At 47.5% G+C, this 18,294-nt stretch overlaps 1 protein-coding gene across 2 annotated transcripts; it reads right to left on the reverse strand.

The window, feature by feature from the left end:
• Positions 1-45: 45 nt before the first annotated feature.
• Positions 46-18,074, reverse strand: gsb-n (paired box protein gooseberry-neuro). Of its 2 annotated transcripts, none has more exons than XM_017072493.4 (5): positions 17,098-18,074; positions 11,829-12,142; positions 8,295-8,406; positions 918-1,511; positions 46-847 (listed from the first exon to the last, which is right to left on the reverse strand). In XM_017072493.4, exons 1-5 carry the CDS (start codon positions 17,150-17,152, stop codon positions 555-557), a joined length of 1,368 nt encoding a protein of 455 aa, XP_016927982.4. In that variant the 5' UTR covers positions 17,153-18,074; the 3' UTR covers positions 46-554. The 2 variants fall into 2 exon arrangements, with proteins under 2 accessions (XP_016927982.4, XP_036669564.2); XM_036813669.3 differs by lacking the exon at positions 17,098-18,074 and adding an exon at positions 12,320-12,771 and having other exon boundaries at positions 47-847.
• Positions 18,075-18,294: the final 220 nt, after the last annotated feature.

Below are 18,294 nucleotides of genomic sequence, written 5' to 3' on the forward strand. Positions count from 1 at the left end.
GAGCCTTAGGCTAAATACCGTTGGATTATAAAATTACTTACCTTACTACTTGAGAACTGTACATAAGCCCGGCAACGCAAGCCTTTCTCCTAGGGCTAGCAGCACATCAAACATGCCTGTCAACCACTTTTAAAAAAAGAGAGTGGGATATTTCAATAATATACTTTTATTACTTTTTTGATCACTACGATTTACAAGAGGCGCCTTTTGTTTTTGCAAACTCAACGCTCAGAAGTACCTTTCACATCCAATTTTCGTACTGTACTCAACAATTTCTCATTACTTAGGTTAATAAATATACATTGTTATCTAGCTATATGTTCATAATGCTTGTATGGAAACGTTGCCAGCCTTAATCGCCTATAAAAGCCATGTAATGCACATGCAGTAAGCGAAGTAATCCTAAATTATAGCCAAGCCGATATTTTCCATATTCACGTTTGCGGGTTTAAATAGTTGCCTAACATCTACATGTGCCTCTGCTGATAATTGAAATGCATAAAACTAACGCGAAAATGTAATGGCTCTCGCTCGCGAAACGACGATCCATTACCTCATGACCAGTACTTGGCCTGACCCTGCGCCGGCAGAGGGTGGTTGTAGGCAGCAGCGGCCGCCGCATTCCCGTGGGCCGCTGCAGCGGCATAGTCATTCAGCTGGTGCTGGGCCACGTGGGCATTGTAGTTGGCGGCGGCCACCGCCGACTGGTTGAGGTGGTAGGCGGCCTGCCAGTTCGAGGGGGTCTCCAGCTTCGAGTAGTTGTCGCTCAGGTGAAGCGAGGGCGAGATCTTTGAGACGCTATCGGCGGTTAACTTGGAGAAGTCGTCAATGGTCAGCTTGGAGTAGTCTGCAATGGGAGAAATAAGAGGGGGTTGGATTAGGACATAATGTTGAATACATTTCGAGAGGCCACCCACCTTGATGGTAGTAGTTCTGACTGCTAAAGTGTCCCGGCTGAGCAAAGCTTCCGGGAAATCCGTGCTGCGCCGCACTCTGGACCAAGTCGTAGCCACCCATCTGGGTGTGATGATGCGCCGCCGCAGCAGCCGCTGCAGCACTGTGATGTGAACTGGGGGCATGGGCGGCGTGGTGAACTCCCTCGTTCATGCCGGCTCCATTTGCGGTGGCTCCCGGCGCAGGACTGTAGCCTGCCATAGAGCCCACGCCCAGTGGCCCGAAGCCCAGAGGCGCTGTCGCCCCACTGGGTCCAACGCCCACTCCCACACTTGAGCTGCCACTGTTCATGGGCGAGAGTCCGGAGCTCGAGCCTCCTGAGTGCTTGCGGAGACGGGCTCTTCGGTTGGAGAACCACACCTGGATGCGAGCCTCGGTCAGGGCCGTGGTCTGGGCCAGCTCCTCCCGCGTGTAAACGTCCGGATATTGGGTGCGGGCGAAGGCTCGCTCCAGGGCCTCCAGTTGTTCGGCGGTGAAGGTGGTGCGGGAGCGACGCTGCTTGCGCTTCAGCGGAATCCCAGGCTCCGACTCCGTATCACTTATGTCGGAGTCGCGGCCTAAAACGAGAGCGATGGGAAAGGGATCGGGTCTTTATTAAAAGGCAACTAAAATTATTAACGCCTCGTAGGAAGCCATAAAATTTTCCACGCCCTTTGGTTCTCTCGAAACTGAATCACATTCGGCGGTTTGATCTCCGGACTCAATGAATAGGGCCACCGACGTGGATCGCCGGCGATCGAGTAACCCCCAGATCGACTCGCGGCCCCAGTTTGAATAAGAGTCGACGTTTACTGCGCGCCATTGCATATTAATTGAGACGTCAGGGAGCGCAACAAATCTGTCAAAGCCACCGACGATCCCACAAAAGGCCAGATCCAGCGGTCTGGCTGCGGACTGGGTGACGGGGGCGTTGCCGCAGGCAGCTCGTAAAAGTCACAGCATTGACAAGTGACACAATATATCACGTTACACAAGAAGATGATCGGCAAGTTGTCAGCGGCCATGGAGGAGTGCGCCAATTAACTTCGGCATCTGTTTACGAAAGGGAAATGGGGAAAGCCGCCGTCATTGGCAATCGGGCTTGAAGCGCGGCGTGAGGCGGAGCAGCCACACGGCCGTGCCAAATTATTTGGAGAGCTCATTACACAATAAACTGCGTTTTCAAGGCGGGGCAAAGTCACAACCCCATCGGCCTAGGATCAAAGCGGAGAAGCGGCACCCTTTGCGGGAATTATTCAACAAGATCACAAGCTCATTTTTCAAAATAGGATCAAGAGTATCCTGATTTCGCTGTGACTGTTCTGTTTGTGTGCCTGCCTTTGGAGCGGAAATACTTTGTTTTCGATTAAATTCATCGTCCATTGTCCTGAACTCAAGGGTTCTTGTGCAGTTGAGATAGTAAGGAACCGAGGATGTTGCGGTCAGTGTGAGGGCGCTAATCTCTTCCGGTCTGTCAAGTGAAATTATTAATTGATCTTACGATTTATATTACTTCCTGTTCCCTTTTCGACTGCGACTCTTGGGAGTTCACAATGTGAGAGTATGATCCTCTAAATAGGACCTCCAATAACTCTTTTCTAAGTTTCCAAAAGTCGGTCAAAGCGATCTCAGCTATTATCATAATTCAAAAAAGTATTACCCATCTGCCATGTATGCAAATTTTTAAAATCGGATTGGCCAAAACTTAGTTTTAAAGCCGCAAACTGTAAAAGAATCTTTCGGCACGCTTATGAGCTTCGGCAACCAACAGGCCACACCCAAAATCCCCTAAGGTAAAACCTCCGAAAAACCTCGGAGCGCGGAACGCCCACTGTTTAGTTCGGCCTGTGGTCCAATAAAGAAATCGAAAAGTTCACATGCGTATTAAATGAAAACGAATGGATATGAATGATAAAATACAGAAGTCGGACTATTAATCTTTCAACACACGAAACAATAAAACTTAATTATACGAAATAAGGGGTCGGGCTCCTGGAGTGGAGCTGCAGAAGCCGTGCATGCGGATGGTGGATGGATACCAGGGCAAGAAGACAAAGCAAGGCGGCCAAAGAAACGACACCAAGAAAGGTGGAAGGCAGAAAAATCAATTAGTTTTTAAATGTTAAACATTTTATTAATTTGTTGCTACTTGCCCATCAATAGCGCCCGTATGCGAAAGAGAGTAGGCAACACTGGCGGTCTGGGGAGAAAACAATCCAGCAGCGTCGAAGACAAAAGCCTTTTTATTTTGGCACCAGCACCGACAACGGCAGGGCACCACTTTGGCTACTGTGGAGCTCTTTGAGTTTTGGGCTTTCTTTTCGGTTACTGGTCGCCGTGGAAAAGCGTTTGGGGCCCTAGGCTTTGATAAATTGCTGCGGTTTCGTAATCTGGGCAGGTATTCCATCATTTTTGACGACGTTTAGGCTGTGTTTTCGAACAGCAGGTAGTACTCGCTCTTCAGGAACCGGCCCTTGTGTGGCAAAGTGCAAAAGGCAAGCGGTCATTTTCCCCAGTCTTTCTTGTGAGTATCTATTTTTGGAGCCCAATCACCTTTGATGAACAATCGCTGCACGGCCTCTATCGGAGTTGTGGCAAAGATCAATCTGCTTTGTTCTTTTTTCATGTTCGGATAGATATTTATGGGGAGGTGAAGTAAAACCCCTGCACTGTCATCAATCAACAACCCTGACACTGACCCCCTGATTTAAATTGGTGCATCTAATGCAAAGCAGGGCGTTATGTACATATGCCTGGCAGTGCGACCTGCAATTGAAAAGCCCTGCGGGGGGGCTGGGAAACAGGGGATCCCCTACGCCCGGCTGTCAGATGTCAGTTGGAGACACGCGCTCTCCGTTGCCGAGCCACAGATTCGGGATTTGAAAGGCCTCGGACTATGTGACATTGACTTGGGCCCGGCCAAAGGGGTAACACAGCCCAGCTCAACTCAGCTCATTTCGGTGCTGCTCGATTCCGACGAATGTTGTTTCTTAAGTCTTAAGATTCGTGTCTTAAGATTCATGTCAGCAAAAGGATTACAGGAGCTTTAAAAGTAATGCCGCTTATATGCGCTAAGTTTAACAAGCGCTGCGTCGCACACCGAGGATGGAATGTGTCGGGAGTTTTATATTTGTATTCAAAAGATATAGATTCTGAATACCCTGGGATTGATTAAAATTAAATTTCATTTTAATATCATTAGTATAATTCGAACTCCAAACTTTATTTTTGGTAGGAAGCTAAAATAAGGTAAGTTCTACGGTGTGAATTTTTGAATTGATTTTATCCAATATTATAATTAATTTATTATAAAATAGTAACAAGGCTAAATGTGCAAATGTGCAAAATATCAAAAAAGATAAAGAACATAAGTTAACTTTTTTTGCTGTTGCAGAAACCGTTAAAAGAAGTAAATATACTAGTTCTAGGGAAAAAAAAAATTCAGTTTTACCCTTTTTTTTAGTTTTGTCTGATATCATGGCCTCTACTTAATAAGATGACAACTTTAACTAGTAAATATTTTTCTAATGAGAATTTGATTTAGTTTTAAGGATAAGAAATTCATCTTAAAAAATATAATCAATCTAAAAATTAAATATTGAGAAACTGTATGTTTTGGTTTTTAAAACCAAAGAACCTTTAAAACGTTTTTTTTCTTAAACCGTTTTGCTTGGATATTTATTTTTCTACATTAAATATTTTTGTAATTGAAATCTCTGGACATATTGCAATCTTGTTGGTAATTTTCTTCAATCAAGAAAGACGTTTTCTATACATTGGCATTTATATCTCTCTCATATTTTATTGTGTTCAAAGTAATTAATTAAACCAGAAATATATGCTAGCAACGCCCACACCGTGGAAAGGTTAACCCATTTCAATTCCACTAAATACTATGTTAAAATGCAAATGATTCCCATTGGGATCCATTTAAACTAATTTACTAAAGTCGCAGCGGCTGTCAGGGCTCTCCCCCACGGGATGGTAAGAAAGAGACCAAAATTAGTTATAATCATAATCCGGCGGCAAAAGAAACGTAATCATCGAAATCGAAGGAGTTCGGTATCGGACCAGAATTATATGAAACTAATTTAAATAACAATGCATACAAACACTTGATCAAAACAAATCCCAGATGAACAGCCGCGGCGGCAAGAACGAAAGAGAAGAAGCGACGGATACAGAGACAGAGAGCCCCAGAGGGAGCGGGACAGCGAAGTCGGTTAAAGTGTGATAATACGTTAATAAAATATTTTGTAACTCATCAACACGAACGACGGACTCGGTCGGGGGCGCTGCAGTGCATCGAGGCGGCGGAAAACATACGAAAGTCGGACCGAGACGATCCGGGCCACAATGAGATCAAACAGAACGCTCCAGGACACCCTGGTGGGCATTAAAGAAGCCGCTCAAGATCGGTGCATTTGAAGTCAAGGCGATGCTTTTGTTACGTTGACACTTTTTTCGGGCATGAACGATTTTAATGGGTTTTCGAGTCGAACAAATGAGCCAACCACTGGATCATCGGGCCATATGTGTGAGATAGGGTCAGCTCCGAAGTCGGTGCTGCGGGTTAGAGACCGCACAGGCAAGGATAGGGTATTTTTGCGCAATCACCGCCGAGTTGCCGAGTTACCGAGTTGCCGAGGTGCCTCCCTCGCCTCACAGTCATTTGTCATGTGACACTGCAGGAATGCTCCTCTCCGGTCCTCTGCCTCCCTCTGACATCCCGTTGCGAATCATTAGAGGAGGTGTGAACTCCCATAACAGGATCGTTCGGGCGGCGTCCGTTTGTCTTCGTCCTTCGGCCATATCCATTTTCCATATCTTTAGTTTTTTTTGCAAATAATTGAACCTGTTTGTGTTTGGACTCGTCCTGGATCAGCCCTTGCCTGGCTGCCGCATTGTCTGGTCCTGGATCCTTGGGTTGGGGGAGAGTATTTGGTAAATATCGCTGTCCATTCCCACGGCGGCATCTCTTGATGCCTTTGTCCTGGCCACTAATTGCCACAAGTGTTCTGCTCTGCCTTTCTTCTTTCGCCGTTGACTTCTTGCCGGTGTTTTGCCATTTGATTCCATTGTTTTGCGTCACTTTCTTTCTTTGAGTGGGCCGGGTTGCTCAGGGATCGCACTAAATAAAACAAATCGCACGCGTATTTATCAGTCGAGGTTTTGGGCTCCGAATCAGACAGCTTGGCTATTGTCAGGCCGCTAAGCGGAGGCGTTGCAAGCGTTTAGCGGTGTGTTTGTTGTGTTTTCGACGGGGCGTGGGGATCAATGTTTATTAAGCTGGAGATTACTGAGAAGCGAAGAGGTACTGATTCCAAATAATTGCCATTGGTGATTTGGCCGCTTATTTCGGAAAGCCGCTCAAACATGGCCGCATTTGAATTAAAACTTAGTTCGCCCGATGTCTCACCCTTTCTCACACCTTTTATTTTCTGAAATAATACAATTTAAATTGGTGTTCAACTGAGCATTTCCATCGACATCGCTCGACTGCTATCAATGCTCTTAATAACCACCTTGGTCGACTCATTTTGTGTGGTTTTGATCAAAAATTATAAGAGCACCATTGTCACCTAACTTATTTCAGTAGCCCCCACACAATTTCTCTTTCTTTTTTGGGTAAATTCAGCTATTATTGGGTATTTCATATATTTCCATCGATTTTTCGGTATTTCCGAGATCAAAGCGAGCCGCCGGTAAACACAGTCAGCGACACTAGGGCTTTGTGGGCGTGGAAGCTCCGGATGGGTCTGGGTCTGGGAAAGACTGCGAGTGGGAAAAGACGACGGACGTGGAGCCAACGTCAGTTGTATAAATTGTTCAAAATCCAAATCAAACGAAATTATACGCGAAACAAAAGATGAAGAAACATATTTAATAATGCATAATTTTATTTTCGGTGTCTGCAGGTGAGGGCCAGGAATCATTCAGTCGCCGGCAAAGAAGGCGTTGATTACAGGCAACGGCACCGACTTTGTTATCCCAGGTCCCAGATCCCAGATCCCAAAGATTCCAACACAGCTGGGGTCTGTCCAGTTCCACTCGGGATGTGTCTCTGCGCAGTCTTTCCGATTGGGGCTGTGATTGTGAGCTGGCTGCTACTTCTGCCCGGCCAGCTATAATAATAATGGCACTGGGATGGAGATGGACCCGGGGATCGGGTGGGGCCCGAGGAATCAATGATGATGGGAGGGCGTGTGCTTATTATACGCTTCGACAACATAATGATTACCCTGGTGTCGGGGCTGTGTAGATTATGCTTAGTGAGTTTTTATATGTATTTGTATGATTCCGGTACCAGTTAAATAGCTTTGACACACAGGTGCTTCACGGTAACTTTAGAAGAGGGGATTAAGGAGTAGGGAGGTGAAATATAAGCATTAATCATATCAAATTTTGCAATAACATCAACTACTCTGATCATTTCTCCTGTGAGTGCCATTTTCATACAGCGCTACAATGAAAGAAAACAAACAACAGGGCGTATGACTTTCCTTCAAGGTCTCTGGACCTGACCTACAATGTCCATTGATGGAATGCAATCCAGAGTCATTGTCGGCTTGTATGCATTCATAGAGACGAGGCCAAGGTGACACCTTAGGGAAACCCCAGCGGGCTATTGTGAGGCGGGATTTTTGTTGTGACAGTACGAGGTCGGCAAATATCAGAGGATATCGGCAAAATTGGCAATATGAAAAAGCAAACATATCAAAGAAGTTCGGTCCTAATTGGAAAAGGCAAGTTCAGTGCAGAATGCGTCTAACGATGTACCGAGAGATCATTAAAAACAATTTTCCTCCCAATTTCTCAAACGCATACGCAAGAGAATATCAAGCTCTTTGGCTGGACGACCACCGCTTTGACCCCGCCGGTCGTTTATCGAATGACTATGCATATTCAGCCTGATTATTGGCTCCGATCATCGGGGCAGGGCGAGGGGCACACCGAAATCTCACGCTAGGCAGTGAAACGCAGGGTTATTAGCTGGGTCTGGGTTGTGGCAAAAGAATCTCGGGACTTGTGTACTTTTGATTCTCAGGTGTCATCATCTACACCTATTTCGGTTGTGTATGGCCAACAAGCGATCGAGATCGTTATCGTATGGCTAGCGAGATCCATTGTAGTCTTTTCTTTCCCATTCCGAGCGGCTTTTGTTTAAGTTTAAGTCGCTGGTTCTAAGACGATCAAAGCCAAGGTGCCGACACCAGTTTGTTGATTTGAGGTACAAATGATTTGATGATGATTTTCCGAAAATATCAAATAAATGATCGGTGATTTTCACAGCAAGATCCCCCAAGCCCGTTCCCAAATAGGTTCTCTACCGTGTATCGTAACAATCTGGGTTTTCTTACCTCCAAGAATTCCGTGGATAGTATAGTCCTTCCGACCATCTTCGCTGCCTCGATCGTTTCCCCGCAATAGGCGACTGATAGATGACGTTGACGGGGGATCCGCAAAGCCCTCCTGTATTTATAGAAAGTTATTCAATTAGGAATGGTGTTATGTTTCGGGTTATCTCTGTTAACTCTAATGAGTATTGGTCAACGGATTCAAAGAAAATAAATTATCCAATTTGAATTAAGATAAGGCCTGATAAATATTTCTGGGCGCTACTGTTGGCTGCCTAAAGAATTTCCATCTGCGACGGTCGATCTTATTGGGGACCTGGAACTGGAAAGCTCTGACACTAATGCTACAGTCGCCGGGCAGCTTTTGTGTTTGGACAATTTTCATGTAGCTGTCTTTGGGCCTGCTTCCCTCTCACGAACTTCGGCTGGTAATCCAATTAGGGAAATGTCAAGCCGAGAGTTAGGCCAGCCATGAGAATTTATCTCTATCTGTGCGTTTGCCCTGCGATTGTGTCGCGTGTTGTGTCAAGAGGCGAGACAAGTGCTGAGATTGTACAGAATCGGGCGGGAGACCGCTGCGGGAATTGAAAACAAATTCGCGAGAAATTGCAAGCGTGAAGTTAATCTCCCACATGCAAAGTTAAGCTTTCCCTCAGTCGCAGAACGCTGTAGTTTTCCAGAATAAAATTCGATCTCTGGCGCATCGGGAATGGCGCTAAGGGCAGCAACACCTTTTTCGAGCCAGTGTTTAAAAGGAATGAACACACATCCAAGTCCCAAATCAATTCCCCAAACCGTTCCCCATGGTAGAAAACCGAAAACTGTCAGTTTTCATTAGAGCGACATGTCGACTTCAACATTAACTCCAGGTTCACGCAAATCGCTGCACAACGAAGCGCAACTGTGCGACGGAACGTCATGTCTGGGATTGGGATCCCAGCTCTGGAGGCTGGCCGCCGGTGGCCGGTGGAGATTGACCCAGCGTCGGAGTACTCGTCTGTCCGGTGGCCGGGCGTCAGTTGCTGCTCAAATGGAGTGGCATGTGCCGCAAACATTTTCATGATTAATAATAATATTTTTCCACTAACGAAATTATCGCGGTGCGGGGACCCCTGCCCGCCCATCTGAGCTGTGGTTAATTCCCCGGCTAACAAAGGTGGCATAACTGGCACCTCATAGACAAGACAGGGACCAGACAAGACAAGACGCCGGGCACGGAAATCGAAACTGACATTTTGTCCAGTCTGGAGTGCTTGGAGAGCTGGGAGTGCTGCCGCAGACCGTCTGGCTAACTGGTGTTGGTCTTCTGGCTACTGGCTCCTATTTCTATTGAATGTGTCATGGAGACAACAACAGAAATATGTTTTGATTTTCAACTGGACTTTGTTGCGTTATTTATGACTTGTGCTCGGTCTGAGACTCCGGCTGGGGCCCGCCGTACCGGTTGTTCGTTTGGAATGTGTGACGGCTTATCTTGGGGCAACTGACAACTGGATCCCAATCCCAATTTCAATTCCAATCCCGATCTCGATCGCGGTCGAGCCCCCGACTGCGCGATACAATTTTGCCTCCGACTGGGTTCTGGCTTAACAATTTCAATTGAAATTTAATTAATTAGTTGACAGTTGGATTGACACTTGACTGCGCTTTGGTCTTGACCAAACCGTGCTGCGCTCTTTTCCTAAATATTATCTACCCCAAATTTTTGGTCCCTGCTAGCTTCTTGTTTGAGTGACAGGTGCGCTGTGTGTTTTTAAATAATTAAATTTCTTGGAAACAAACAGTTTGTCATCGGGTCAAATGAATAAACTTGGAGACTGAGCCTCAAGGATGAATAGGAAAACACGATTGGGGCTTATGCAAAAGACCGGCCATTCCTGAACCAAATCCAATGTGCAATAGCAACCGCTGAAATCAATCACGATCGTCGGTGGATAAACCACTGAGCCACTGAGCAAGTCGTATCTGTAAGATAGGGAGGGGCAATCGCGACCAGGTAAGAAATCTAAGCAGGAGAGATGCCCAAAGCGTATTCTAATTAAGCGTGAAGCTCACCTGGAGGCAGTTTTTACGCCTACTGCCTCGCCAAGCCAGCGCAAACAGAGCAAAACAAACTGCACAGAAAAAAAATGTTTAAGATGGTTAAGTTTGAAACTAAAAATTTTAATTTTGTGCCTGCGCGAAGCAAAGATACTTTTGTGTTCATTACTTTTATTCTTGAAAATGAATATGAATCCTGACCTGCATTTCTTTCTGTGCACATACAAAGTGCTCATCCCACGGATATGGAATGAAGTGATGCCAACTCTGATCCATTGTCCGATCGTATCGATGGTCGCCCGAGTCCTATCGCCACATAAAGTGTGGCTAATTGCGGCTTCAAATAAAGAGCGAGACGAGAGCCGCCAAAAGAGGCTGGCGCATGAAAACACGAATGCTGGCATGGATCTTTCGCCCTCCCCCCGCACTCTCGAGCAATCTCGCCAAGAGGCGAAAACAACGCCAAGACAGCCGTCACAGGGCCATCCATCCATCCATCCATACGGGCGTGGATCGGAGGACTGCCCCGGCCAGTAGGCAGTATGCCGAAATCGAACTTTTAGCAAGACAGCTGGTCTCAGTGAATGAGCCATATTGGCGTAGGTTCAGTCAAAAGCTAAAACTTCCCCTTTGGACATTGCTTTTGCCTCCCAGCTCAAGGTGTGGGCATGTGTGCTCATCTTTCAAGTTGTACTCTAATGTGAGGCTAAATAATATGCTAGTATGGGCAAAGGTGACAAGGTTTGTGAAGCGACATATTAAAGAGGATGTATGGCGAGAAAGATGTCGCACAATTTGTTTTTGTTAGATTTAAAAATTGTCCATTAAAACGTGACATGCATTAAGTTAAACTGGTGGGTTGAGATACACCCAATGAATTTATGTGGGGACTTGCAAGACAAACTTCCGATTACTTTTAGTGTGGGCCTTGTTTCCGCCCCTCAATGTGGCATATCACACAGGAAGTTTGGAGCGATGTCCCGTAAGCAAAAGACAGATAAAAATATTCTCTTTTTGCACCTTGTCGCCTCAAGGATAAAACACAATCGATGCCGACAACAAAAACGACATCGGCAGTGTCAGCCGACTCTTTATGGTTTAATCGATTTCTTAACGGTTTGGGTGGCATGCGAAAATTTGTCGTCGCCGTTGTACAACAAAATTGTCAATGAGCGGCCAAGTTCAAACTGGGTCCTTGGGCCATTTGGCCATTTGGCCATCTGTGCAACTGGCCAGCCGGCATATGCAAAGGTGTCTGCCGGTAGGTGTCGTCGGCAACGTGCCATAACAAAGCCAGCGGGCGGCCCGAGTCTGCCACGTGACTTTTCGGAAAACGGAAGTAAACTTATTCGCATTTGGTCCGTATTTGGGCCCTATTTGTCTGCACATAATGGCATGCGGTTATGGCTACCGGTGGGTTTAGTCAAATCCTTGCATCCATTGTTTTTGCACAGTTTATTGCTTCCTGCAGACCTGCAGGTGTAGATCCCCACTCACCTTGATCAGCTTCTCGCGTATCTCCCAACTGAATATTCCGGGGTTCTCCTTTCGCAGCTCGTCGATCCGCGTTTCGATCTCCGGCGAGGTCACCTTGGGCTTGGATCCCCCTATCACGCCGGGTCTAATGGAGCCCGTCTCCTGGTATCGGTTCAGAATCTTCGATACGCAGCCGTGGGAGACGCGGAGCTGGCGCGAGATCACACAGGGCCGAACTCCACTGGCCGCCATTTCCACGATCTTCAGGCGAATGTGATTGGGCAGCGGGCGACCATTGATAAAGACGCCCCCGAGCTGGTTCACACGACCTTGTCCTGCGGGCGAGTAAGATCAAATGAAAACGAATAGTGGTGGGCTCAATATGGGGAAGATATTTCTCAGTTACTAAAATAATCAGGAAAATCTATTTATTAAGATTCCCTTAAAGGGTCAAACAAGTTTACTTTTGCGTATAGCTAAGGGGTTCCTTATTACTGCTTGTTTTGGCTCACCTTGAAAGGGATACCCCGCGAAAAGGGGCCGCAGCGAGTTGGCGCTGGACATATCCATAGTCCGAATCCACTGTGCTTATTGATAACTTAGAATCTACAATAACGCTGCACCCTGTAACACACTCGCTTTGGTTTTGGATTAAGATTAGTGCATCAGAGTCGATACAATTGCACAATTATGGTTGCAACGGCCCAGAGGCTGTAGTTACTCGCGGTTAATCACTTGGGAGTTGGCCCAAAGGCTGCACTGCATCACTGCCAAACCAGCTTCCGATTCCGACGGAACTTTGCAACTCTCGACCCGGTGGTGAGGCAGCGGGATTTTTTCTTGGAATTACGCGCGCTTCGGCGATCAAACAGCACGAGACTTGCGAAGCAACTAAAGAGAAGCGCGAGCATAAATTAACGAGGGCCGGGCGATGACTACGACTGCTCCGCAGACGGACGAACAATGAGATCGCTCCACAAACTGGTTTCCGCGTCCGAGCCACCACCGAACCACCAAACCACCAAGCCGAGATGATGGAGATGCTGGCAGGAGGAGAGCGAGAGCAGCTTTCGCGCCCGCCCTTCGGTGGTTGATTCCTGCTCGGGCGCCACAACCAGGCAGGCAACCACAATATGGCAACGATCAAAACTTCGCTGCCAGACAGCCAGACAGCCAGAGAGAGAGAGAGAAGGAGAGAGCGAGTCGCCGGCGAGCGGACCGCGCTTTAATCGAGCTAATGCCACGCCTCGGAAGACTCTGATTGGCCGAGCTCGTTCAGGGCGGTTCGGGGCTCAGCTCGCCCGACGTTTGATATTGCAACGCATCCATAATCCATCCGCATATCAACCCCCTATCCCGCCGGTACTCGCCTGATCACTCCGAGAATGCAGCTGTCCCCGAGCATTTTGTATGAATTGTATGACTTTTATTTTGTCGCCGGCAGCCAATTAAACCGTGAAGGCTGCCGGCGGCCCAGGACACCAAGACCAAGCCCTAACCCACACCCAGCACCATTGCCCAGGCCAGGACGCATTATCAATCGTTCAGGTTTTGGCATTTTTAGCACCCACAGTGGCGTGTCGTGTGTTCCCAATGTATGTTTATCCCATTCTGCCACTTCCCCGGCTGCATTCTTCCCCCTTCGCCAGCTTCTGGCTAGTTAGGCTAGTTCTTTGTCATCCAAGTTTATGGGGACCGGGCTTCCCTTAGCTTCTTGGCTTATCCCCTCCTGCCAACACACACAATGTTCAGCTCATGCTTGTTTACGGCAAGGAAATCGTGTCAAGGCTTGCGCGTTGTCCTTATTCCTCCTTAGTGGGCAGGAGTATCTGCTTTTGATTAATGGAATGTAATGTAATAATGCCCCTTCAGGATTAGCTTAAAGCTCATTAGCTGGTTGAATCGTACCCGTGATTGAAGGATAACATAAGAGTCGATCTTGAAGCTACTCGGTAATCCCATCCTGAGTCTTCTACCCCGAACTGGGAAAGTCAATTACCGATATACAAACATAAAAATCTATCAACAGCCATTAACGGCCGAGGAAGTCACACCTGGTACAGTCGGGACGGTCTGCAGTTTTGAAAAATTGAAAAACCAACGAACAAAAGCGAAAACAGCGAAAGGACATCATCATAATATAAAGAATTAAGCGTGAAGTTTACGCATATTAAGGATACGCACATGCCGCCTGCATCTGGCTTCCACAGGGCGAGAAAGGGACGGGGGATGGACTCGAACCAAAAATGGCTGCCCTTCGCCCATTGTGCTAGTGTGTATGAGAGTATGTTTGTGGCAGCAGGCCGCATGCAAATCTCTGATCTATAAAAATATTACAGCATCCCTCGGCCCAGAACCGAATTGAGCGGAATGAGCTGGCAGGCTGATGAAATATGCCAGGGCACTCTAAAGTAGGATTGAACTGCTAAGCCGACCTGCGGTCCCTCCGATAATCGGCATAAAAATCGATGCTAATGAAGCGTTATGCAAGGACCCCGTACTCCCAGGCACTTGAATGCACTGGTGTGCCTCATCTGCGTCAGCAAATGGAACTGGCAATGCAAATGAGCCAAACAGGACATTCCCGCCAAGGCACTAATTGATTGCGTCTCCGCCCATTTCCGTGCTCAAAGCGAGACCACAAGCACTTGGTCACGATAAACATGACAAATTTTCTAATTTGCGTATTGACAGTTTTCAATTATCGTAGCTCCTCATGCGTGGCAAGGACCGCTTCAAAACTTTTGATAAGGAGCCAAGGGCCACGAAATTGTTAAGGACCCTGTAAAACGGAAGCCGCCTATAAATGTGGTCCTGGCATAATGGCTTCCTGTCTTCTAGTTTGAGTTCTTCTTCCCCAAAATCGAATTTCAAAAATATTTAAGACTGAACTCATCCAAATCATTCACAGCTCAAAAAGGGAACGAATAGAAGTGGATCAAAGATAATTCATCAGAAATTCTTTAATAACAAACTCATAAAACTGGTCATTCTGGAACAAGTCGAGAAGCTAGAAAAACAAAACGTGTTAAATCTGCAGCTCACACTCTTTGGGACACTTTCCAGTTAATATTTCGTCAACAAAGCCTTCAATTAGCGTTCCATAAACGAGGTTCAAAAATCAATGACTATGTGTGTAACATGTATCAAATCCTCGAAATGGCTGTGCCACGCTACTGACAGGATTTTATGATCGCAGTAAACTGTGTGCCAAATTCTAAGGACCGTCTTCTTCTTCTGAATCAGAGCACATGTTGGCCACACTGCACAGCCTTGATTTACTGAGGGCTGTAAATTTTGTCCCCAAGCAGCGCAAACATAAAACTTGTTCTATAGATCATTACAAGGGGCCGTAAAAGGCAAGTGTTAGTACAGTCAAATTCATTCAAACTCACGAGATCGTAAACCTCCTTGGAAACTCGTAATAGGACATGGGGACGGGGACGTATGAGTTCTTCAAAATTATTACCCACTCGTATGAATAGGTGAGGGCTTCCCAGAACGGACCACTGGCATCTGTCGATTGCGGGAGCCAAGGACAACGACTACCGAATCCCGAACGAGTAGCTAAATATCCCAGCCTCCGACCCGCCACTTGCTGTGCCACCGTCCTTTGCGGCACCCCGCCGTTGTGACACCTCCGTCGTCCTTGAACTGCCACTGGGTCTGGCGATTCCGAGTCCGACGGGACCAACGAAGCCGTTTGTTTGCCTTGCCAATTTAGCATGAAGGAGTGAAAACTGTTTGACAACTGTCTTCGATGTGAGCGAGTGTGAGTGCGAGCGCGTGTGTGTGCCTAATTTTCACTTGTCCTCCTCCTGGGCCTGGTCCAGATGGACGGGCGATCTGTCATATGCGATTGTTCAATATTTGACGGCTCGCCAGTTTGTTTGTTGTGCCTTCCGTTTGACCATCAGCTACTGACGGTTTTTTAACTGAGTTCCTGGGCATCTGTTGACAGTTCCCTAACGGAGTTTTGATGGATCAGTTAGCGGAACCTCATTATATGCCCGGGGCCCAAGTGGCAGAATTTGTCGATTGCTGTTCCAGGAAGGAAGGCGAGACGGGGGTACAGCAAAGCTGTACCATCACAGTCCCATCAGAGAGTCCTGAAAAGACACTTTCGTCGAGTTGAATAGGAAACCCTTTTAATTTCATGCAAACAATTCGTTTCGAGAGTTTTGTGACTTGTGGAAGGGAAGGGAGCCTCGTAAAAGCCAACTTTGAGCAGGGCGAAAGAGACATCCTCGGCCGACTTTGATGGATCCGCCGGCCAGGAAGGTTTAGCGTGTTTCGCTTAAATGAAGTACCAAAAACTCAATTTATTTGCAATTAAATTGTGAAACCAAACTGCACGGGATTGTCCAGCCGAAGCCGAAAGAGATCTATCGCCCGCTCGCTCGCACGCTAGCTGCGTCCTTTTCCCAGTTGCAAGTGCGTGGCTGCGGCGCGAGCTTTGATCTTGCCCCGTTCACACGCATGGCCTTTCCACTCCACTCCCATGCCCCGCCCCACTCTGCGCCGCCGCCCATCAGCATCTCATTTGAGCACTAAGGCGCTCCGACGTGGGCCAACCCGGGACTGCGACTGGGCTATATGTCATTGTAACATAAAAGTTCAATTTTAATTGCCGCGCTTGACGTGCTCAAGGTATTTGGCTTGGCATTTTTACGATCACTTTGGCAAATGTGCGCTTCAAAGCCATTTCAGTCAGCAGCCCGCCGAACTCGCACTCGCACTCGAACTCGAAGCTTGAAGCGCACGGATCTCCGACCGACTTTTGTCGGCCACTTTGTCCAGTCACTGCGGACTCCGCAGACTTGGAAGACCCATCCCTTCCATCCCCATCCATCCCCATCCTCGTCTGTCCTCGGAAACTCTGTGTCAAGTCGTAAAAAACATCAGCATCAGCGTCGGCCCAAGTTGTCGTGGCCGCTGTCGAGCATGGATTTTACATATGTTCATTTGTTTATATGACTGGGGTTTGGAGCCGGCTCAGATTGGCACTCAACTTAAGCGATTGCAAATCCGTAACTCATTTCGCCTCTTTTTCGCTGTTTTGTGGATGTTCGTTAACTGCTCACGCAAAATTCAAAGTGCAACCTTAACCGAAATATCGCATTTGCATCTTTGAATATTTTCCCACACTCTCACAGATGAGCATTCGGTTTTGGATGAGAAAATATTCAAAACAGCTGCTAGGCGAATTGTTTTTTTGATTTTCTCCGCCCGGTTTCTCTCAGTGCTCTTCGTATATCTTTCGCATCAATAACATAAATTAAAAACTCACCCGAAAAGAAAACTCCCAGCGGCATTTGCTTTGAGCAAGCTGCTGACACATGCATCCTCCTCTCCACGATCCTGACTTGCACCTTCTGGTCCGTGGCCCGTGGCCCCACTGCCCCAATCCCGAACCCTGGTCCGCGAAAACTGCAGACTGCGTGTCGTCTCCCACATGGCGGGGCGAGCTCTTGGCAGGGAGCAATTTGTTTGCGGCAGTGTCCATTCCGCTTAGCGTCCAAAGGCGGGGGGCGTTCTTCAGCGCGCAGTTCGTTATAATTTATTTAATGGCTAGCTGCCCCGCGCCCGCCCCGCCAGGATCCCCCGTCCAGCTGTTGAGTAATTTGCTAAACATGCAACCGCCTATCGATGGAGCGGGGCTGGGCAGATTTTAGCAGATTTATGGGCCGAGAGTATAGTATTGTCTGGGTGTTTATCGCTGGGCATTGGCAGTAAAGCGAGCTTATAGGCTGCCGAATGTGTTTTTAAACAGTGCATGCTAAATCAAAGATCTGTGGCTTTCGACCGCCGACTGTCAATTTCCGGCGAAAATCGCATGCAGTCCTGGAAGATAACTAAATTACCGCAAACACAACGACCACAGGCGTCATAATTGCGGTGAGTCTGACGGGGGCTGGGTGGGCGGACCTATGAGCGTCAAGGACGAGAGAGCGAGCAAGGACACCGCCGTGTACTAACAAACCATTAACACCCGAACCGCAAACTGCCAACTGCCAACTGCAAAATGCTGCACCAGCTATCGCGACTACCTGTTGGCGGCGGTAGGTCCCGAACTGCTAACTGCGATCTTCCTCTTTTTGTCGCATGATTAGAGGCCATTACAAATCGTAAGTGTTACGCTCCGTCCCTGTCCACTGGGCGACTCAGCGTCTGGACTTGGCCAGACCGAAACTGCCGGTGGTCGCTGCGACTGGCTTTGTGTGTCCTCCCGGTCTTGTTTCCTGCTTCACGGACCTGTCCAGCCAAATAGACTTGTCAAACTGTGCCAATGATCGATTTGACACGCCAACTTAGTCAACTCCTGACTGTCTATATCCTGCGCTGGCGTTGCCAATCGCTTTAGCAGCGCTTTTTGGCCTAAACGCACAAACAGAAATATGAGCGAGTATCTACCGGCAATCCGGAAGATACGCATCTGCTCGTGGGCCAGTAGGCAAGTAGGCGTCGCCACAACAGCCGAAAAAGG

This window comes from Drosophila suzukii, chromosome 2R, assembly GCF_043229965.1.
Source record: "Drosophila suzukii chromosome 2R, CBGP_Dsuzu_IsoJpt1.0, whole genome shotgun sequence".
Lineage (NCBI taxonomy): Eukaryota > Metazoa > Arthropoda > Insecta > Diptera > Drosophilidae > Drosophila > Drosophila suzukii.